Source organism: Sceloporus occidentalis, unplaced genomic scaffold (genome assembly GCF_023333645.1).
Source record: "Sceloporus occidentalis isolate IW3139 unplaced genomic scaffold, rSceOcc1.0.p SCAF_9, whole genome shotgun sequence".
NCBI lineage: Eukaryota > Metazoa > Chordata > Lepidosauria > Squamata > Phrynosomatidae > Sceloporus > Sceloporus occidentalis.
Window position 1 is genome coordinate 9,392,989 of NW_028316989.1, and position 23,624 is coordinate 9,416,612.

The 23,624-nt window shown below is 41.3% G+C and overlaps 2 protein-coding genes across 7 annotated transcripts in view; both read left to right on the plus strand.

The window, feature by feature from the left end:
• The first annotated feature begins 422 nt into the window (after positions 1–422).
• Positions 423–15,932, plus strand: ELMOD3 (ELMO domain containing 3). 2 transcript variants are annotated; one of them, XM_089538155.1, is made up of 11 exons: positions 423–525; positions 1,355–1,432; positions 2,930–2,999; positions 5,558–5,623; positions 8,366–8,457; positions 10,495–10,618; positions 11,260–11,382; positions 12,177–12,307; positions 13,315–13,391; positions 13,801–13,928; positions 14,634–15,932. In XM_089538155.1, the coding sequence occupies exons 1-11, from the start codon at positions 511–513 to the stop codon at positions 14,846–14,848; spliced, it is 1,119 nt and encodes a 372-aa protein (XP_089394281.1). In that variant the 5' UTR covers positions 423–510; the 3' UTR covers positions 14,849–15,932. The 2 variants fall into 2 exon arrangements, with proteins under 2 accessions (XP_089394281.1, XP_089394282.1); XM_089538156.1 differs by having other exon boundaries at positions 498–583.
• Positions 15,933–18,470: 2,538 nt separating this feature from the next.
• FEZ1 (fasciculation and elongation protein zeta 1) overlaps positions 18,471–23,624 on the plus strand; it is a 41,276-nt gene continuing 36,122 nt past the window's right edge. For 2 of the 5 annotated variants that reach the window (XM_089537481.1, XM_089537482.1), the window contains exon 1: positions 18,487–18,665. The gene's annotated coding sequence lies outside the window, so the exon portion shown is untranslated. Of the gene's footprint in view, positions 18,666–23,624 lie in introns of all 5 variants that reach the window. The other 3 variants (XM_089537484.1, XM_089537483.1, XM_089537480.1) reach the window with 3 other exon arrangements.

Consider the following 23,624-nt stretch of genomic DNA (forward strand, 5'->3'; position numbering starts at 1 on the left):
ACTTGAAGGCAAATGCAAAGAGTAGAAAGGATCCAGTGGATCTTCTTCTAATAGCATCCCTTTTTTCAGGTTTATTTAATGGATTCCCTTCTTCAACAAGGAAGTGTCGTGGCCCTTTGGAGGCCAGTCCTGAGGTAAAACCTTTGAAGGCTGCTAAGGTCCAAAACAAATCCACTTTGAGGCAGCTTTAATTGCCCTGGCTCAATGCTATGGAATTCTGGGAACTGTAGTCTTGTGAGAAATATTTCGCCTTCTCTGTCAGGGAGAGAGCTCTGGTGCCACAATAAAACTACACTTCCCAGGATTCCCTAGCACTGAGCCAGGGCAGTAAAATCAGTCTCAAACTGGATTATTTCCACTTTTGGATTTAAGGCTGCCTCAGTTTGAGGCGTGGACTACGACTCCCAGCATGCAACGGGAGGCGCCTGCGCATGCGCGGGTGTCCCAAGAGGAGGGGGGCTAGCAACAGAGCGGAGACTGGGAGAGAGAAGCCGTTGCTGGTCGTCGGGGATGACGCCTCCTTGGGTAGCTATGGACCTGGGAGGGAAGAAGGGGCGAGGAGGGCTGAGGCTCCGCTGCGAAGGTGGGCGGCGTGGGCGGCCTGGATCCTAGGTCCAGGAGAGAAAGGGGCGTGAGGGGGGTGTAACTGGCCCTTGCAGCGGAGAGGCCTCTCCTCAGGGAACTGGCCTCCGAGGGCCTGCAGGGGGCAGTGCAGCGCAGGGGCTGGGGGCTGACTGGGAGAAGCCATGCCATTGGTCAGATGGGGTTTAGGGGAGGGGCTTAGTGACTAAAGGATCAAGAGGGAGGAGCCATGCTGTTAGTCAGATGCGGTTTAGGGGAGGGACTTATTGGAGGATCAAGGGGGAGTTATGCTATTGGTCAGATGTTTAGGGGGAGGGACTTATTGGAGGATCTAGGGGGAGGAGCCATGCTATTGGTCAGATGAGATTTAGGGGAGGGGCTTATTGGAGGATCTAGGGGGAGGAGCCATGCTATTGGTCAGATGTTTAGGGGAGGGGCTTATTGGAGGATCTAGGGGGAGGAGCCATGCTATTGGTCAGATGAGATTTAGGGGAGGGACTTATTGGAGGATCAAGGGGGAGGAGCCATGCTATTGGTCAGATGTTTAGGGGGAGGGACTTATTGGAGGATCAAAGGGGAGGAGCCAATGCTATTGGTCAGATGAAGTTTAGAGGGATGGGCTTATTGGTTATGGGATCAAGAGGAAGGAGCCATGCCATTGGTCAGATGGAGTGTGGGTGGGTCTTGACTAGGCTTGCTGGGTGTCTTGGGTGTTGCCTTTGGGAGGTAACGGTTCATTCCCTGGTGACTCTGGTTTCATTGTGTCCATTAGGGGATGAACCGATGCAGCACAGACAACTGCCAGAGTGAAGACCAAGCTGTTACTTATCCAGGTTACAAATCTGTGCCTGTAAGTTACTGTTCTCTCTTGTTGCTACATTTCCTAAACATTTACCCAGTAAACACTCAGGATAGCTAGAAATGGTTGAAATGCACAGAAGTTAAACAAAAATAGAAATGATATATCTGTAATATAAAACTAGACCTCTCCCATGAGGTACCGCAAACCATGTCCTCTAAAACAGAGCCATTGGGTTGTTAGCCTGAAGTAGTTTGCTGGGTATTCTTTGGTCTGTGGTTGTCTTTCTACCACGTTAGAAATACTTTTCTACTGCATTTTCCCCTTATGAGACTTGTGCAGAGTACCAAATAATAATAATAATAATAATAATAATAATAATAATGTGACATGCAGTAAAAATATCACAGGATTTTATAATTGAAAGAATAAATGGAGTTTATCACACGGGAGGAATTTCTCTTAATTTCAAATGAAAAGAAAGTGGGACCAGAACGCATTCATGTGAATTCGCTAGTTCAGCGAATTTACGTGAATGCGAATTGCGTTCGAACTGACTTCCCATTGCCCGAAAATAGCTTGTCATTGCCTGAAATTGTGTGTGATCACCTCTCACACAATAACGTGAAACCCCATGATTGCGCTCGGACTGACTTCCCATTGCCCAAAATTGTGTGTGGTTGTCTATCACGCAATAGCATTAAACCCCATGATTGCTTTCGGATTGCCATAAGATTATACTTCCAATTTCCCTTGTCTGATAAACTCCAGCGTTAAAGTAAGCTGCTTTAAGATTCCTCCAGGTAGAGAAAGGGCCTTAATCTGATATATTTTCTCACCATCATATGTTCAAATGAATGGATGGCTATCGAAAATGCCACATATCCACCAGATCAAGGGCCTTCTATAATACCCAAACATTAAGGTGGGACATCTGTTTTGTGTAGCCGTCAGCCCTCTTTGTCTGCAAAAAATGCAGTAATAGAGTTGTTGGGACAATTTTTATGGCAGACATTTTGCTTTATGTTTTAATAAAAACAACCCACAGCTAAACATGTCCTGTTTGCTTGGATGATATTCATAACTTATTTTGTTTGTATGGTACTTAGGGATTTCTCATTGCGCTTGTACATCCCTTTACATGTTTGTTTGTGAACATGCAAATATAGCATTATAAAGCAGGCAGCCATCATAGATTTTGGAGATCTAATCCTAGATTGCTAAATGATATGAAAGAGAAAGAGGAAATGAGGGGAAAAGAGAAAAGAGTAGTAGAAACAGGGAGTAAAAGGGAGTAGGCTTGCCATTTTTTTATTATGGCCTCACCATGCGATCCTTGACAGATTGCACCCAAGAGGATGTGGACCTTGATAGAAAAAGGGTTGTCCATCCCTTCTTCAAATCAAATTTTGTGCTAGCACTTTCTACAGACAGCCCAAGTCTCATCATGGATTGCTTCAGAACACATTAGCTTAATGAAACTTTACAGAAGGGCTGCCAATAGGTTTATGCACCCTTTTGTATTCTGACAGTTTCTCCCTCTTTTAGATATCTGCCTTGAAGCAGAATGGACTCCTGCAGTCTCTGTCAGCAACACCTAATGGATGCAGAGAAGCAGGTAGGGGTCTAGTTAACTTAATGCAACACCTTGAATCCTATTGTTTTTTCTTATGAGCTAGGAGGCTCAGGAGTTGTAGCCATCCCTCTGTCAGTGACTGGGTCATATTCTTTTGAGCCCACTGAGAAGAGTGTTCATCACAACAACGAGAGGTGACAGTTGAGAAAGAGAAGGAGCTATACAGAGCTGGCTTCCCAGCTGAGTTAATAGAGTTGTGCTTGCTTCCCATATTTCCCTCTACTGCTAACCAACATGAAACAGCTCTCACTGCACAAAGTTGTTCAAATCTGTTTCCATTGAAAGCAGTGGTATTTAAAGCATTTATTTATTGGCTCTTGACCCAGCCAGCCCCCAACATAATAATGATTAATAAAAAGAGCACTCCCAAGCTACGAACCTGATGTCTCAGACAAAACACAACCCCATCCAGAACAGGCTATGATCCAACCCCAGGTTACCTTTCTTGTTGGTCAGTGTCACTGACTTTCAGTTTATTCACCCACATGCAGTCAGTCCTTCACTTCATGCAATGGTGATTCAGGATTTCCATAGCCCCATTGGCATCAGTTGTTAAAGACAGAGAGAGCTGGGTATTATCAGCATGACGGTAATACCTAACCCTAAATCTCTAGATGGACCCCTTAGTGGGCTTCATGTTGATGCTAAAAAGCATAGGGGACAGTATTGCAACCTACAGAACCTTGCAGTTTAATGGCTAGGAGGCCAAACAACAGTCTCCCTGCTCCACCTTCTGGGAACATTCATCCAAGAAGAACTGGAACCACTGCAGCACAGTGCCTTCAGGTTCCATATCAGCCAAATGGGCCAAAAGGATACTATGATTGATGGTACTGATTACTACTGAGAGATCTAACAGAAACAACAGGGACACATTTCCCCTGTGCAGTTCCCTGTGTAGGTCATCCACCAAGATAACCCTGGCTTGTTCTGTCATATAATGAGGCAGGACCCATACTGGAATTGGCCTAGGTAACCCATTTGCTCCAAGGAGGCCTGGAGTTGTGTTGCCACTACTCATTCTAAGACCTTACTGAGGAAAAGAGAAATTAGAAGCTGGCCAATATCACACGCCTATAGTGAATATATATATATTGCTGAATTTGAAAAATGCAATACAAATGTCATACCACACACAGTTCTTTCACAAATTCAGTATTTTTTGTTAATTCAATTGTTATTCAGAATTGATTAAATGCTGACACTGATGTTCAAATGTGATTTCTTTCAGTGCCTTTGAATAGGTTTTTGTGTTTTATGTCAGCAAATTAAAGTGTTTACAAAGTCTGTTAGAAGACTGTAACCCCTTTCTTACTCTTTGCAGGATTATTTAATTTCCCAATAGATAGGGGTGGAATATCCTGTACCTTGGGTTGCTTCTCCCACTTGTTCCAATAGGCAGGTAAAGAAAGACTTTCTGATGTCCTCATGTGGGGGAGCAACCTGCTAGAAGTCTGTATCCTGCTTTTGCAGGATGGTTCCCACCACACTTAATATGTCACTTTCTACTTATTTCATTTTTTGTTCATTTGCACTTTTTTCTTTCTTCTTCTTCGTGTGGAACATGCAGACATGTAGGGAGTACAGGTGTTCCTCTAAGCAGTTCTGTATCCGTTTTGCCTTTTAAATCTAACTCGATTTCCCAGAATACTTGTGTATGTATATATTTCAGGACCTAACTAAACAAGAGTTTGTTGGCTTTCACAAATCCAGTTGGATTACATATATTGCTTGCCAAGGCTGATAAAGTTTCCCCTCAAAAAAATTTTCAGGTGGAAATATTAGAGAGGTGTGTTTGTTTAGTACAAGGATGGCTAGCCTATGAAATCTGAATGTTGTTGGACTGAAACTCCCTCCTGTCCTGGTGAATATCGTCCATGGTGAGGGATGATTGCAGTTGTCATCTAACAACAGTTGAATGGCTGTAAATGACCCATCCCTTGCTCAGTAGATTTTGTATTTTACTCTTTGACTTGAGTCCTCAAGGTGCACCAGAACATTTACAAAATACAAAAGAAAGAGAGAGAGCAAGAACCACATGTTCCAAAGCCCAAACTGAGCAACATGAGCAGCTCCATTGGTACAGGGGCCAGTATCTGATGTCCCTTCCAACAGGGCAGGTAGGTGCATGGGGGCAGGTGATGGAGTGCAGAACTGGAGCAGCCTGCATTTGCTCCCCTCCCTCAACCTTCCCCAAACATGTGCTTTTAGGAAACAGTTAAACTGATGTGGTGTGGTGGGGAACACAAGCTAGGAGCTAAGTAACTGGAGGTAATGCTTTCACTGTCACTAATGTCTTTATTCTGAATCTCCTGTCTATTATTTTAACGTTCCACTCTCTTTGCTTTACATCTGTATAATCATTTAGTAACTGCTGTGCAGTGCACAGTCAGTGACAGGAAGCAGGTTTTGTGTAAAAGGATGATTTTTTAAAACTGGGAACTACTCTCAGGAACAATAAATCTGCTGTTTCAGAAGTGGTTATAACTTTGCCTCAGTGTTGTTTCATCTCCAATCATTCTCTTTCTCTTTCCTGTTAGATGTTAGTGCACAGGTCCTGCAAGCCAGGGAAGAGTGGGATGCTGTGGCAAATGTCCATCCTGGAGGTATGGAAACAACTGCAATAACATTTTCTTCATGACTGGAAGTAATTGAACATTACAGTAGGTTAGTTCGGGTGATAATCAAGAAGAAGGACCACAGAAACTTTGTCTAAGAAATTCAGTGTAAAAGTTTTGGATGTCATGAAGTCTGAAAATTCTAATGTTAAACCCAGCGTACGTTGCTAATGCTTTAGTTTTTCTTTTCATTGAGTTAAATAGCTCATTATTGGGCATGTTGTTTAGCACCCTGGGGAGAATGTAGTCAAACTAATCATAAAATCTAAAAAGGCAAACACTGTATGCTGTGTAGTCATGTACTGACTGTACCCCGTGTACATCTCTGTGTGTGTGCAAATGAATGCATACATCTGTGTGGACTACGTGCTTCATATTCAGAGAGCCTTGAAATGTCTTAGCAGGGGGAGCTCTACTAAGAGGATAAACCCTAAGAGTTGCATTGGAATTAATGCTGTCTCAAATCTTTTCTTCCTCCTTCAAGTGAAAAGTTCACTCTGAGTGATAGGAGCCATGCGATGGCTCTGCCCACCCTGTTTTTGGATTTGCAATGTGGTCCATAGTTATGCTGCCTCGTAGGATTTGTAATGTTCATAATGTAGGTAAAAAATGTATGCTACTGAGACACGAAAGACTACATTCTGATTTCAAATGGAACAAGGGTGAATTATCACACTGAAGTTAATTGACTTTGAATGGATTTTGCCATTAAAAATGATATAAAGGGGCTTTGAAACATTGCAGAAGACTAATTAGCAAAAAGGTTTATGATGCAGTAAAACAACAAACATTTCCTGGTTCAGGCTGGAAAAATGTGATGGATTTGCTGGAAGGAAGGCAGCATTTTTGTATTTTACTATGTATGTCAGAATTTCAGAGCAGGATTCCAACAGCTTCAATATTCAGCTGGAATTCTGCTTTTCGTGAGTAAAGGATTGAAGAGTTAAATATGCTTTACTCTTTAACTGCAGAATTAAAGATTAAGATGAAAGATTAAGGACTGCAGCATTAATGAGATTGAGGCAAGGCTTTCTGCATAAGTTACTATGGTGTACATTAAAAGGTCAGCATCTAAAATCTCCCTCTGGCCATATTGTAGGGGCCTTTTTTATTTTTACTGGCACTTCGAGGCAGGGGCACTTAGAGATACCAAATTACTTAACAGGCATAACAAATAAGTTGTCTGAGTGAGAGCAAGGCAATTCTCTCTTTCCCTTTGTGTGTGGCTTCTTTTAGCTTTACCCTATCCATGCTTCTCTGTGTTTACTCAAAGGTTAGGACTGAAGAATCTTATTGGATAAGACCAAATGCCTATTTCATTTTGAATCCTGCTTTGTACAAGAAGGTGCTGAAAGGTTCTTGGCCTGACCAAGAAGGGAAAGACCTATAGCCCTGAAATGTACATGCTATTTCATATATTCACTCCTAAGTTTGACATGCTTGGCACATCATTTCTCAAGTTTCTTTACCTCACATCACCCTATTCTGATATCTGGTCCTTGAAATGCTGCTCTGCTGCTGCTATCACCACTGAATCATTCAAACATATCCTTCATTTCAAACTCTTTTTAAGGCTTGGAAACAGGAAATAGAGGAAGATCTGATGAGAAGGGTGGGTGATCTATGCACTCAAAACCCATATTCTTCAAAACATCCATAGTCTTGCCAGCCCTGTGTACAGGCACATTATCCTGCAGAAAGAGAACACCTTTCCACAGCTTCCCTCTCCATTTTTCCTTCAGTGGTTCCTTTAATTGACATAACAAGTTAAAATAGTATTCTGCATTAACTGTTTGGCTCTTCTGAAGATAGTCATCAAAATATCATCCTTATTCTAAAAAAAAAAAGGCCATGACTGTTCCTGCTGATCTTTGAGTCTTGAATTTCTTCAACCATTGAGAATTTGGATGCTGCCACTTCAAGGTCTGTTTATTGGTCTCTGTTTCATCAACAATGATGAGGGTTTTTTTAAAAAATATTGGGGCCAGAGCAACCTTACCGGCAGCCCCTGTGGCCCCAATCTGACGTTTTTCCAGGCCAAAGAGAAGCAGCAAAATGCCGCTTCTCTTTGGCCTGGAAAAGTGGTGCCCTGGCACCTTAGGCGCCTAGTGCATCCCGGTGGGGCCTGCGCTACAGAGGAGAAAGGGGCACCAAAAAGGAGTTCCATTTTGGAGGTTGTTTCCATGCTGCCACTAGGCCACCATAACAGCCAGGGGCGGTGCAGAGACTTCATGCCCGTGCCACGCCGTTTGAATGCAGCGTGTGCGTGACATCATGTTGGCACCCATGTGGACGGGACACTGCCACGATGCTGTCACCAGCACGTTATAGGGTTAGGGACCAAGGTGTAGTTGCTAATGTTAAAATCGCTGCGGCCACGCCGCTTTTGGGCCGTCTGTCTCGGCCCAAAAAGGATTGCAAAATCAACTTGGAAATATCTACTCGATTTAGTTTCTGATCAGCATTTTTTGTACTTTTAAAAATTCCACACGATCCTTTTTGTGTTGGCAAGCCAAAACTGTACTGTACACATTATTCCAAATGCATGTGTACTGTACTAAATACTTGAGTTTTTAGACTTCTATAAGAGGGTTATGATGCTGAAAGTTTTATTCTCTTGTTTTTGTTTTAATCATTCCTAACATTGTTTGTTGTTCTCTCTGTTGACTCTACCTTGAACACTCACAGGTAGAAATAAATAAATGTGCTCTCTTTCTCTTGCAATTGTAGGAATTGTGGAAAAGCCTCTTGGCCCCATTCCCTTAATCTCTTTCAATGAAGCACTGCAGTATTTTCAGACAGCAGATCTCTCAGACTGCAGGGTATGTATATGCCAACCAAGATTGATTAAACAATGATACTACTTACATTTTGTGAGGCATTGAAAGTGCTGACAATTCTTGTTTGGTTCTCAAATAACTTCTGGGATGAGTACTCTTAATTCATACTTCATTTTGGCAGAGAGATCTAGAATTACTGGAGCCAGTAACTGAAATCTCCATGATTGTGCTCTTTTCCTTACTTTCTCCAGCTTTATTCCGCCCCCACTTTTGACCATAAAACACACAAGACTACAAGGCAAATGCATTTTGGCTATAAGTACTACAGAATTTTTCCATAAATATTAAATTTGTGCGATTTCCATCTGATTACAATGTATGCTGACACAAATAATTTCCTTCTGGCCCATCTCAATAGGAGGCAAGCCATCTTAACATGCAGTAATTATGTTCCATGCAATTTATATATATTTGATTCACAGTTCAGAAAATATTTGCGACCACCACTTTTTCTGCAGGCAAAATCGCACTCTGAACTTTGGATTCTCCACACTTTTCACATGGGCCAGCAAAGTGTCATGGTTTATCTGTTGGGCTACAGCTCTGGAGACTAGGAGTGATTCCCTGCTCGGCCATGGAGACCCACTGGATGACTTTAGACAAGTCTCAGCCACAGAAGAAGGCAAAGTGCTTCTGAACAAATTTTGCCAAGAAAACCTCACAACATGTTCACATTAATGTCACCATAAGTAAAAAATGACTTGACTTCACGCAAAAACAACAACTACTTTATACTTCTTAGCCAGAAGATGTTATACTTACATCTTGTAAGGTATAGCAAGGCACAGTAATGCTTGTATAGAACCTGCCCAGTTCTTTTTAAACTTCACTTGTGTTACCTAAGACCTTTAAGGACAAGTTTCCCAAAGAGCATATTAACATGAAGATTTATATCAGGAAGGACAATACATGGTCACATATATTCCTCCATCCATTTTTGCAACCACTCAACAAATCATATGCAACCACTGCCAATATATTTATTGTAAGGGTGGAAAAACATGGTCTCTTGTTTTCCTTAGAACAAGGTACAAGCTCCCTGCAAATTGGTGCTGCCGAATGCGTCCTAGAAGGATGACTATTCTTGTAAAAAAAGTCATATGGGAAGCATGCATATTTTAAGGGCAAAACAGTACAAACTCAGCAACAGTAGATGAAGTTCACAGCCCCAGTGTGTGTGTGTGTGTGTGTGTGTGTGTGTAGGAGTAATTTAACTAAATCTGAATTAAATGTATGGAAGCATTTACAAATTCAAAGTAGTTATATTTGTTCCCAAGTCCGTTGCCTCATATTCAAGCAAGGTGGGGATATCTCAACTCCTCATGCCATGCCACTTTGTACACATGGTGCTTAGAAAGGTGTTCTGAGGCTTGGGAAATTACTTTTTATACCCACCCAGCCATGGAACTTAATGGGTGACTTTGGGTGAGTTATTCTCCCTCTCCCAACTTCAAACTGGTTGTTCTAAGGGTCAAGTGTGGTGGAGAAGAGCCATGCACACTCCCTTGGGTTCATTGGATAAAGATAGGATGTCAGGGTAACTGATAAACAATGGGCATACAAATCTGGGGAAGGGGAGCCAAGTCTTGCCCTCTGAACCTGCTGCAGGCTGCATGGAAGCATCCAAGTGCATTGAAGTGACATCATGGCATTTCTAGTTGCCATTTTGGACTGTTATGTGGTCAAGAAAACAAGTATTTTGTTTGGATGTGGGAGGTCAGACTACAACTCTTCTGGAATTTTGTTGCAATGTTGGTCTAAAATTGTGCCAGTTTAAATATATATGTGTGTGTGTGGGAGCTTTGAGGGAACGAGCTGGAGGCTGCCAAAGTGGGATTTTAGGATCACCTCATCCCTATAATAAATAGTACAACTCAGAAACTGGTGCCATTGAAAATTGTATCAGTGAATTGAAAATTGTATCAGTGGCTTGGTTGGCTGTGTTGTTTTTTTACGAACGCTACCAGAGTGTACTTTTCTCATGAACCTCATTTCCTCTTTTACTACTTTTCATTCCAGAAAAAGATTCAGCCAACAGTTCAAAGAAGAGGACTTGCTGCTATTGCCCATTTTCTTTTTGGTCCTCCCCGCCTCCATCAACAGCTGCAAAACGAGAGGGACTTAGCTCTGGCAATTGCACAGTGTGAGTATCTGTTCTGATAGCAAAAGCAAGCAACCTTCTTAAGGAGGTTGAACTCCAACTTGCTTAATATCACCTTACCTTGAAAATCTGGGAAGAGTTGGTTTATAGCCAGAGCTTGGAAAAATTACTTGTTGGGCCACACCAAGAATCTTCTGCCAGAGTGGCCAGTGCATCCTGGCTGCAGTCCAAAAAGTAATACTTAATCATTCTCTGCCTGAGCAGCAATTTATATGCTTTTCAAGCAGAAAGCCCCAGTTTCAATCCCTGGCTACCTCCAGGTAGTTCTAGAAAAGACACTTGTGTGAAACTTTGAAAATCCACTGCCAATCACCAGTATGACTAAGACAGTTTTATTTGTTCAGATAAAGGTACCAGATCCTTGTTCTATCTAGCCCAGTATCCTCTACTTTGACTGGCAGCATTTTGCAAAGGATTTAAAACAGAATTTTCTTCTTCTTCACAGTTATCTAAGATCCTTTGGCAAAAACATCGGGAATTGAACTTGAGCCCTTATATTCAAAATACCAGCTTTTTCAGAGTTTGGAAAAGTTACTAGATTGTATAGCCCAAAAAGAAAACTTTTCAAAGCTCTGACTCTTATTCTGTTATGCTGAAGAAGTAATCAGGGATTCCCTGTACAGGTGGCTTGGATAACAATGAAAAGGTGCACATGCGGATCCTGCAGACAATCTACAAGAAATTAACAAGCTCACGTTTTGATTGTGCCCGTTATGGAGCCCATTGGGAGGACCTGGGATTTCAAGGTATGGCAGAAGTAGAACAACAACATGCTTTAAAAGAACTTTTACATGGTGGTAAAATCTTATTCTGATTCAACAGCTTTTGTATGATGAAAATGACCAAAAGGAATGGTACAAAAAGTGTGTACCTTTTATCTTCTTGGAATTCTAGCATCATGAATCTGGCTATACAGTGCGCCTGTATCATACACCAGCATGCGATACATGGCTTTCAGCATACGCTGAAAACTACACACCACTCCATCATACACGGTATTTCCCTTACGCGGAATGGATCCCCCATGTAAGGAAAGGGCGCACTGTATAGCCTCCACAGTCCATGTGCCCCCTTACCAGGAATAAAGCTGAACCAAGGACCAGTCTAACTGGCCCCAGAAGATTCGGAGAGTATGTTTAGAAGAAGGTGTATCAGATTTGCAGGATGGAGGTCAATAAGTGCTATGCAGGGTTAAGGAATATGCTTGGCATACTTCTGGGATCACTGTTGTGAGATCCACGAACTACAGCACTTGGCAATAATCCTATAAATCACCTCTGATCATTTTTTTTCAAATTCTGAAATATGGATGCAGTCAGGCATGATTATGTAATAGAAAGACGTATTGTGTTGTGTGTTCACAAGAGACAACATTAAGCTTTCATTATATGCTTTTTAGTATTATCTTTTGGGGTTTGACCTGGCAATTAATAATCCTCTAATGTAACATTACATGAGTAATGTAATGTACAAATATGGCCAACATAAGAGCCTTTATTAGTTTTTCTTAACTGGCTTTCTGTGTGTGTCTTATACCTAGGGATGGATCCTGGCACAGATCTGCGTGGGACTGGATTGCTAGGATTGATGCAAACACTATATTTTGTAATGGATTCTCGGATATTACCTGTAGCTCGAGAGATTTTCAAGCTATCCCATCATGAAACACAGGCATGTTTCTTCTTTCCTACTGCTCATGCTCTGGATATCAAAATATCATTGCAAATCTGTGGGAGAGATCATTTTAGCAACCTGATTTCCTACTAGTTGCAAAAAAAAAAAACAGGTTTTCTAGACTAAATCATTCTCTATAGTGGTCTGTTACAAAGATTTCAAAAGACATAATTCCTATCTCTAATCTGCATTCCAAACATAAATTTTAAACAGACACTTCTTCCCATCAGCTGCTACAGGAGTAATGCTGGCAAACACAGTGAAAATGAAATACATACTGTGATGCTGAAGGGTGACTAATGTATTCCCAGAGGCATGTACTAAAATTGGTTCCACTAGAGGCCTTTGGAAGTGAACTATATGAATACTGCAAGTAAATAAATGAGACCAAAGGTTCAAAGGCCAGAGGCAGTTAGGGTGATCAAAAGTAGCTGGGAGGTTTGGGCTCTAAGAGGCAGTGGTGCATGGGCCAGGATTGTGCTGAAGGTATTCATAGCTGAGCAGTGGTCCCAGAGCATCATCTTACCACTACTTGGTTATGGATGGCTGCAACTTGTCCATTTTATTCATTCTTCTTAACAAGTAACTTTCCAGGATGTCCTCTGCCCCTCCAAAGGTTTTAGATAAAACTCTCACAAGTCTTTATCATTGGCTATTCTGGCTGGACCTTCTTGGAATTGGAAGGGCCAACGTTTCTTGTGCCTTGTGCAAAGAAAATGCCATAAACCCAGGCCAGTTGGATCATCCAAACTAAAGGTTCAGCAAAAGGCAGAAGCAAACCTGAAAATCCACTGAAAGCATTCAGGATCTAAAACCAGAAGTTGTTCTTTCAGATCTTGGTATTTGCATTTGGTTCACTTTAAATGTCAGGTTAAAAAGAGAAAGCTTTTTCCAATCTTTATGAAAAGGTTGTTATGCAGGGCTGTATATAATAAAGTAAATTCTGTATGTAGTTAATTAGTGAGAAAGCATGCTTCTCTGAATCACTTCTGCTTTCTTTAAAGAATTTCCCTTTCTGTGTGATGTCTGTGAATATTACTCGTATTGTAATCCAAGTACTGAGAGAAGAACGCCTTTCTAGGTGAGTTTGTTGCAAGTGACATGATGCCTCTAATTCTCTGACTGTGGCTTATCTAAGGCTGCAAGCTTTAATTGACAGATCAGTTGGCTAAATTAATCAGATTAATCAGTGAGGGGGAACCTTAATCAGTGGGCTCCAAATAAAAGACAATGCCACCTTTATTTGTGAGGCTGTTTTGGTTGTGTATGCTACTGCAGTACGAATAAACAAGACAATATTTGAGAGGACCTTTCTCTAAAATAAAAGATAATATATTTTTTAAAATATGCACAAAGTTTTGACACTTTCTTCCACTATCTTCATACAGGCACCTTTGCTGAGATTTAGTTTTGTACACATTTATTTAAATTTCTTCAGCTAAAAGACTGAATAGTTCTGGGAGAAAATATTCTTTGCTTGTCTCTTTCAGAGAATGCAATCGAAGACAACAGGTGATTGCAGTACTAAATGATTTGTATGTGGCCGTATTTTTACGCCTCTTCAATATCTGGAAAACACAACGAAAGACCATTTCTGACTCTGGCTTTGTTCTTAAAGGTGGGCTCTTATAGAACACTTCACAATAGAAAACATAATTTTGGCTTTTTCTGTGCATGTACGTCAAAAATGACTAGTTGCCAAGCTTGGACTCATGCATGGAAGTGATGTTATGGTGATTTATTTTTGACATGTATTACCACATGAAAGTTCAAGGCTAAGATTCTCCTTAGACTGAAAAGTTCTGGTTTAAAAGATTAATAGGTTATATAACTTCAGGTTCCAAGACAGTTTAGTGTCTTAGGTTTTGTGTCTGTGTGCATTTGTACTTCTCTTCCGTTTCTTCAATATAAGCCATTTTTAAAAGTTAAAAAAAATATATAGATCTGTTCACATCAAATAAAAGTTAACATATAATAATATTAACATTAAAAGCAATTCAGAAGCACAGCTATTAAAAAACAAGGAAGACAGACAATGCAGTGCATTATTAAAAATTCCGCATGCAGAGTCAGTTCCCAAAAGCCTGTAAAAACAAAAAGATCTTTGGCTGCTGCGAGGAGCATTTTTACCAGCTCCCAGAGTCTGGGAGCAGTAACCAATAAGGCCTTTTCTTTTTGTATTAAAATCAGATGTAGCTTTGAAGGTGGAGAAAGAGAAGGACTTTACCTGAAGATCTCAAAATGCAGGCAGGCTCCTATGGAAGAATCTTCAGATAAAAACTGCAGTGATATCTGATCTATTGTTTCTTTTTTCTCTCCATAGAACTGGAAGCATTTGCCAAAAGAAACCCAAAGCAACTGCTAAAACATTTGGAGATGTATATGAACGGGCATACTGTTTTGACAGGGGAAGATGGCTTTCAGGCTCGTTCTTCAGAAGTTCTTGGTTCCAACCTAAATTCCATCACCACTGACGATAAAGAATTAACATTTACTGGAGTAGGTGACCTGCCAGCTGAGCAAGAACAAGAGAGCTGATTTGGATCCAAGAGGACTCAGCCCGTCTTTGTATGTGATTAATCAACAAAGCCAGTTGATGTGGTCTCCCATGGGCTCAGTGGCCCTGCTGCAACAGGTTCGCAGAAGGACTGAAGAGCTTGAAACGCTGCTATAGTAGACATGCAAGGCTTCAGTTTTGGGCCAAAACCATTAAATCAGGTATAGAAGGAGCCTCATGGGATGGAATCAGGGATCAAGAGCAAACTGCCTCATTCTAGAATGAGGCAATCTGGACAGGATCCGTTCATCCCAGATTTATTGCACTAAAGCTATGAAACCAGCCCTCTTTTGCAGCAGGAGTGTATATCTGATATTTCTGAATTCCCTTTGTACCCTGAAAATAAAATATTCTTCCAGTTATCAGGGTTTAAGAGGACATCAGTTAAGTGAGCTAAGAAATCCATGTTTATGCATTTGTGAATCAGAACTAAAGTGAGCCTTGAACAACTAGAGGCTTGTCATGGGCCTAGATTTCCTTCAGTTAGGGTTTTGTGTGGGAATATATGAGGCAAAAAGCTGTTGAATCCTTTTATTCCATCAACTGGGAAACATCCATTCTCTGTTGGTGTGTACCTGCTCTGACGTATCAACCAACACGTTTATTTATTTATTGGGTCTTTTTAATGAGCTGTAGTCAACAACCACTAGATATCCTGACATTGCAACTGTCCAACATATATGCTATTGAGGATGGTAATAAAACCAACTGTGAAAAACTTGCTGTTTAAAAACTTGCCATATGTTGGTTGTAACTGTGAACTTAAGCAATCGGTAGCCTCCAACCATGTGATAGAGCCAGTACTGTCCTAGCCCCATTCTCCCACAATCTTAGATTTTTGAGTCGCTGTTGGTGGTCATTGAGGCTTACCATGTGACTGGAGGTTTGAATGTCTGTCTTATTTGGTGAAAGCTGTGCACAATGAACCTTTAGACGGATGCCACAGGATCTCCCCAGTGATTCATTTCTCATTGTGATAATCTCAGTCGGACATCCTTTCTGGCGTGCCATCTATATGTAAAAATTCTAGTCCTTGGCTGATGAGAGGCTTTTCCATTAAATGTATTACAGTCTTCAACTCCAAGATGTCTGTGTCTGTTTTGTTCAACTTAAATTTCAAACTACAGTGCACCCGCGCCATATGCGCATGCGCTTTATGTGGCTTTCAGCATACAGTATGCTGAAAGCCGCGTGGGGAGGAATGGGTGGCACGTCCCATAGGGATGAATGGGGCATGCACCTATGGCGCGTGAGTGCTGCTGCGCCGCCACGCCACCACGTCCATGAGCCCCATTCATTTAAATGGGGCTCAAGCATGCATGGAATTTGCTTTAAGCAGGGTAGTCCGGATTAGATCCCCCGCGTAAAGCAAGGGCACACTGTACAGTACTTGAGTTATAATGAATCTAGATATCATTCATTTCAAAATTCAGCATTTGTGCAGGAGTATTATTGTATGAGTATTGTATGTAGTATTTATAAGTCAAGAAAAACGGTCATGGCTGGACCACAAATATCATTGTATTTATGAGGATAGCTGGAAGGCCAGTTAATGCTATCGGTGGCTTTAAAGTCTATAATCACAGAAAAACCCTTAAAGTAAACAAGGGTCAGGGGTTTCCCAGCAGACAATGAGCACTAATCAAGCAGACACTAATCCACTTTTGCAGACCCTCCCACCCTGAGACCTGCCATTAGCAACAGAGCAATACACATGCAAATCACTCCTGCCTTCCCAGGGTCACACAGTATATACATACCCAACTCCTTTCCAGGCAAGCATTCTCTGAAGATGCTGGCAAAATGTCAGGAAGAAACTCTTCTAGAACATGGCTACATAGCCCAAAAACCCCACAAAAAACTATGGATGCCGGCCACGAAAGCCTTTGACTTCACACTGTAACAGTTATACTTTTGTGACTAGGCTATATTCACAGCCTTGCCTGGGGTGGTGATGGGGGCAGAACTGTGCCCTAGCCCTGCACTGGTATGAAAGGAATTGCTTATGTAAGGAGGTATTGGATTCCTCTTTACTTGAAAATACTTAAGCTGCACAATTGAATAGTGTGCAAATTTAATATCTCAGTTGGGTCATACCCTAAAATGGCTAGATTTGCTATTGGGATAAGATTCAACACTGATATCTTTGTTGTTGGCTCTCCTTGAAGTTGTCGGAATAAGTGCCAAATGTCCAGATATGCCATCACATGACTGTTAGGATATAGACATGTTAGCCCTATGCTGCAGCACACTTTTCTATAAAGATGCCCATGGAAACTAACAACAACATGCACAAAGGAAATTAATGTTTGATGATAAAGTTAACAACTAGCCACAGGTGACCAGGAATTCTGTGTAAGTGACTGAGCGTGATGGGGAAGAAGGAACAGATTATCCCCCTTCTTTCCTGACCAGTGCAGAATCCAAGCTGTCCCAAGAGGTCAGGAATTGCCTTTTATTTATATATATAGACCAGATCATTCAGCATATGAGCCTTCTGGGGTTTAAAGATTCATAAGAGAGGCCTTTCTCTCAGTCCCATCACTGTTTTGGTGAGGATGCAGAAGAGGGCCCTTTTGGTGGCTGCTCCTAGACTACGCAATGACCTCCACAGAGAGATTAGGCTGCTCTGCCTCTGTTGTCCTTCCAAAGCAAAGACCTTTCTATTCAGAAGGCCTTCAATAACTAAGTGGGCCTTAAAACAATATACTGTACTTAGAACACCACATTTTAAAACATTATTTTATTTTATTTTAATGCTTTAAAATGTGATATTCTAATAAAGTGTTTTAACTGATGTTTTTAATTAATGTGTGGTTTAATATTTACTATGCATGATTGAGATTTCTGATATGTTTGGAAGACATCTTGTGACTCAACTTTGAGAGCACAGGGAAAAATCAATCAATCATCTTTAAAAAAAACCTGTGATCTCCGAACATGTTATACCTAAAATTGGAAAATGTTTCAGTACCTGAAAGGGTGAGGAAAAAAGTTAGATGCCAAGAAAACTGTGACACTGCAGCCTGGTCAGTTTTCTGGATTCAGCAGGGCTGCAGGGAGAAGGGGCATCAGTTGGATCATATCTGAAATATCACCTAATGGAGGTTGTTCCATGCTACCTGCAATGTCCCTCACCAATTTCACAGACATCTCCCCCTGCAGTTTTTATTTATTTATTTATTTATTGGAGGCTGACAAACAGATGGCATGGCAACACTGCCATGTGAATGCCACATTTCCCGAGCCTTAGAAGAAAGAGATTAGGAGCAGATGCTTTAGCTCTGGTGCTGTTCAGAATATTCCTTTGTGTTGTGATAACTCCATCCATTTTGCAGGGCAAGAAGATGCGACTGCCATAACTGGGGTACAATCAGGGAAGGTTTTGTATTTGTATAAAGGGGGAGCCTTTTTCCACACCAGCAACCCTTTCTGATCATAGGGCAAAACAGCTTGTCTTCAAGTGCTGGGGCTCCTGTGTCTTTGGAAGGGCCTGGCATCTGGATTCAATGCAACCATGGTGTTGTTGTTGTTGGTGTCAGTGTCTTGGAGCTGATGCATATTGATGAGGAAGGCTGAGCCCACAGATTGTTCAAGCTCTGCAGAGAAGGGGGGGGGGCAGCAGAGCACTGTGTTTCCTGTAAAGGCAGGCAGGCAGGCAGCTGGTGGTGCTGCTGCTGGCTGCTTCCCATCACAGATCTGGGATTTTGTTCCCTTGTTTTCTCCTTTTCCTCTTTCCATCAGTGGGGTTTATTGGATGGGATGTTGAGCTAAGAGCAGGGTTACTGCCACATTCAGGTATGTATCTGGGGTCATTGGGGTGGGGTGGGGTGGGATGGGGTGGGATGGTAGGGGAGGGTGGGGTGGGGGATTAGGAAAGCAAAACAGTGCCAATGGCTCACGTGTGAAGGCTTCTAACCAAGCCTTTCCTATTGTCTGCTCCAAAAAGCCAGACCAATGGCACATTTCGAGTACCCTGTTGTTTTATCATAAGAAATGGTATTTCTGCATTTTGGTGGGACTCCTTTTGCCATTTGTGAAGGGAGGGGGCAATACAGTTGTGTGTGGAGGCATAGTGGTGGCTGTCTTTGGTTCAACTGGCATGAAACACTCTGTGTGTATCTGAGAATGCTCTTATGCATGGGTGTGTTTGTATATCTAAAGATTGTTTGCCTGTTTTGGAAGGGAGAATATATGTATATGTACACACACACACACACAAATACCTACAACATTTGTTCCTTAAGTTTGGATCACAGATGCATCCTATGTACAGATTGGATACTTCTGCTTTTCTACCTATGACAGTGGGAAAGATGTGTATACAGGTGGGTCATGTGCATCTATGTAAAAGAGGTGGATGGCAGACATCAACAGAAAGCATGGGAGACATGACTGTGTGTTTTTGCATGAGACAAAGAAGATTGCATTGTGAATCATGTTGCCTGCAAGGGAAGGTGGCACAGGTTTTATTTATGGACACTATTTATTTATGAGAGTGCATGTGTAGTATGATGTTGGTTTGTTTGCTTTTTATTAACAGGAAAGTTCTAAGTGGTTTATGGGCGAGTACAGATATTTGTGGGCTCATGCTTGTGGTGTGCTGCTGCATGTGCAGAAATGGTGAGCTCCTACAGTTGTTTTGGCATTGGGAAGGAAGCCACCATGATTGCTTCTGAAGTATCTTGGTGGCCGTTTGGAAAAGGCTTGTGGCCGAGCTGAGAGAGAACCAAATTTATTTATTTTTCAGGGAGGGAGGGATGCATATCCAATATATTGCTGCTGTGCCTGTGGTGTGAGGACAAGATGCTCATGTGAGCATGTCATGGATGGTGAGATATGTTTCTATGGAAGGATGCTGTATATAAAAAAAAAGGAAGGAAGGAACCTTGGGCATGATTTTTCCATGTCTCTTTTCTTAATTATTTTTTAAAGATCAGTGTGGAGGGAAGAGCTCTTCACAACTGGCTCACAAAGCAAGGTGACCTCTAATACACTTTTACCTTGACAGTGTGACTGTGATGTGTGGCTCCTCAGGGAGGCCCACAGGAAGTGCAAACAGAGCTCATCTGGAAATGGCCTGAGCTTGTGTCAGCATCTGGCATCCTGGGGCAGCTATTGAAGGCTCCTCACATTGGCAGGCCTGCTGCTGATGCTAATACTTCATTGCATTTTTCAGCTCTGTATTCAGAGGCTGTAGCTGTCAGGCTGTAGTCACCTAGATGTTTTTGAATACAGCTCCCAGAATCCCTGACCACTGGGCATGGTGGCTGATGCTTCTGGGAGGTGAAGTTCAAAACATGTGGATGGACAGCATCTGAGAACCATCTGAGGAACCCTAGACAGCTGAGTCCAGCTTCCATATTAATACCCCCCACAAATCTTCTGACATGTGTCAGTGAAATACTGTGGGAAACAGGGATGGTAGACCCTCTTCACAATGTACAGAATGATAACATTGTGATTTCACTTTAACTGCGGTGACAACATCCTATAGCATCCTGGTGTTTTAATCAGATGACATGTTAGAGGTCAGAAGCTGAAAATTATAAATACATCTCCCAGAATTCCATGGCAGTTTAAGTGTAATCATAGCACAATAATTGTGCAGTGCAAAGGAGTCTCATGTCTGTCAGATACTTTTACGTTGCTGCTACTACTACTATCAAGCAAGCCTGCCAAAGTCCATTAATAAAGAAGAGAGTCTGCAAGAATGCAGTTTGCCCATGCTTTCCCCCCAGCAATGGAGATAATTGGACAACAGAGCATAAATGATGGGGATGTATTTCTTCGCTAATTTTCTTCTTGAAGGAACAAACAAATAATTGTAGCAAGGTTCTTTACAATGCCAGAAAGTCTTTGAAAACCATAGGTTTCTGCTGAACATTGGCTACAAAATTTCCTCCTCCATTCTGGCCAGTAGATTAAAAGGGAGATTATAACACAGGATCCAGGAGGACCAAAGCAGTATTATGCCTAGATGATAGTTAAAAGATAACACAAGATTAGTATTAAACATAATAGTACACTGTGGAAGACATCCAGATAAGAATTTGGCTTTAATACTTCTGAAAAAAGCATTTGATAGTATTAACTGGAATTTAATTGTGGAAGTTAAGAAGGAAGATGGGAAAGGTTGGGATGGGGGCTGGATAAAAGTGATATACATGCTTAAATCATAATAAATGGGGAGAGAACAAAGTCATTTAAAGTTTAAAAAGGAACCAGACAGAGCTGCCCTCTGTATCTCTTCTTATTTTTGATAACAGTAGATATAGTTAATAGGAAGATCAATACACCAGTAGATAGAAATGATCCTTAAAAAACCATCTGGATGAAAACCTGAATAAAAAATATGGAACAATTATATTCTACATGGCATCTGCTGCCAGAAGTTTCTATGCCCTAAAATGGAAAAAGAACTACTCCTGGCAATCGATGAATGCATAATGAGATGATACGAAATGGTTTTCCTATTTAGAATTGTTTTGAAAGATTTACAATACATAGGGGAAAAAAAGCTTTGGTTTTGAAAATATGAGATAAATACATAGACAAAGTAAAATTAACACGGAAGAAAAAGAGGAGTGGGATTTATAATGAAATATACCTACAGCTGTTAGTTGTTAGTCATCTTTTTTGTTAGGTGAAGATATGTTTTTAGTTTGTAGTTTGCATTTGTTTCATATATTTTGTATATTTTATAGTTTGTTGTTCCATCATCATTAATCGCTAATGTAAAAGAGGTGAGATTTTGTGAAGGACAAGTGTAAGGAACCTCAAAGATAAGAGTGGCAGAAGGGTTGTGCGATTGTGTGTGTGTTGTGAAGGAGAGGTGAACTGGTTGGTGACACTTCCGCAGAAATGTATTTCCAATTCCCTATTTTCCTTTGTCTTCTGTCTTCAGCTGCTTCTGTCACATTGTGTTTGGCCAAAGGGAATCCAAGGCTGCATGTGAAATGAAGCATCCTATTGGAAGATCTGCTGTCTGCCCAGAAGCTGAGTGTCCCCTTGGAATGGGAGGTCATTCCTGCTACAGGAGACTGCATTCTTTTAGGGGGATTCAAGATGACGATAGTTAAAATTCAGCACTGAAGGCTTGAAAGAGTAGTGACCGAAAGGGGGAGAGGTGGCACAAAGAGCCCTGGGGCCTTCACATTTTAAAGCCCCTTGTCTCGACTCTGCGTGCGTAGCCATGAGGAAAGAAGGCTTTGTTGTTGTCCTCGGCAGAAGATGTGTGAAAAGGCTAGAATAATAAAAAGCCCTTGGCGCGGCAAGGTCAAGAGTGAAGCATAGCTATTGTTGGAACAGCATGGCAAGTAGGGATGTGGAATGAATAGGACATGGCACCGTTGGGGGGTGAACAGATTTTTTTTAGAAGGCAGGTGCATTGACTGATGATGATGATGATGATGATGATGATGATTTGTAATGAAATGCTGGCAGAAGTGGACTGTCTGGCTATCATTTATTTTAGGCCAGACCTGTAAATAAACACACCAAAGTTATTCAATTGCATTTTTTTTTAAAAAAAGTAGTTTCCTAAAAGATGTATAGTTTGTGTTTTTATGAATGGAACCTGTGGTCCCACAAATGTTGATGAATAACTGCTTTTACCACGCTTCACCAATGCCAGGCTGGCTGATTTTCATGGAATTTGGAATCCAGCAACATCTGTAGGGCTGTATGTTGCTCCTTACTCCTTCTCCTCGTTATGTTTAATGACATTGGCTGCATGTGTATGAATACCATATGCATGACACCAGATTAAAAATATCTACTACTCAGTACTGCTAATAATTATGGATTACCAATCCATGCAATTCAATTCAATTCAATTTGTTGATCCAGCCAGGTAACTGCACTGTCATAATGCATCCATCAAGTAACATACAGAAGTTACCTTTCAAAAACTTAACTCAAATATCACTATTAATACAGTTGACCCCCTGTATCCATGGATTCTTTATCCATGGGTTCAAGCATCCACGGCTTGAAAATATTCCAAAAATACATTTCACAAAACAAACCTTGATTTTGCCATTTTATATAAAGAACACCATTTTACTATGCCATGGTATTTAATGGGACTTGAGCATCCACAGACTTTGGTATCCATGGGGGTCCTGGAACCAAACCCCAGTGGATACCAAGGGCCCACTGCAAATAGTTCACTTACTGTCCACAAGCAAAAAATCTGCTCTAGTTTCTGGAATAAACTAATTTGTATATTTTTTTTAAAAAAGAAGATAAATTTCAAATCATCTTCTGAGATACAAAATGAACTACAGATTAGCTGTTCCTGGAGAAGTCAGTAAAGAAATTCAGCATAGTAAGATATGCTTAGTGTTTTGATTTCCTCTGAATTTTAAGGACATAATCTATTACTGCAATTTTTGCATAGGAAGCTGCCTTGTAGAATGTCAAACTGAACCTCCATGTTATCTGTTCCAAGGATGGAAAACCTCAGTCCTTAGGGCTAAATCTACCCCTTGTGGAGTTTGAATCCAGTTCTCTGATTTTGCCCAGTCCCTTTCAATGGCACCTCCATGAAGTGGTTTCCCATATTTTGTACGGACCCCCCTGCATTCTAAATGCCCCTATCTTGACAGTTTTGAGCTAAAATATAGTGGCATTTTTGGCCCAATCTTTGGTCTTTGGTTCTGCCCACAGCTGGAATCCAGCTTCCTCCAAGAACTTTTTTGAAATTGATTTTGGTCCTTGAGCCCAAAAAGTGCTCTGTCCCCTCTCTAAGGT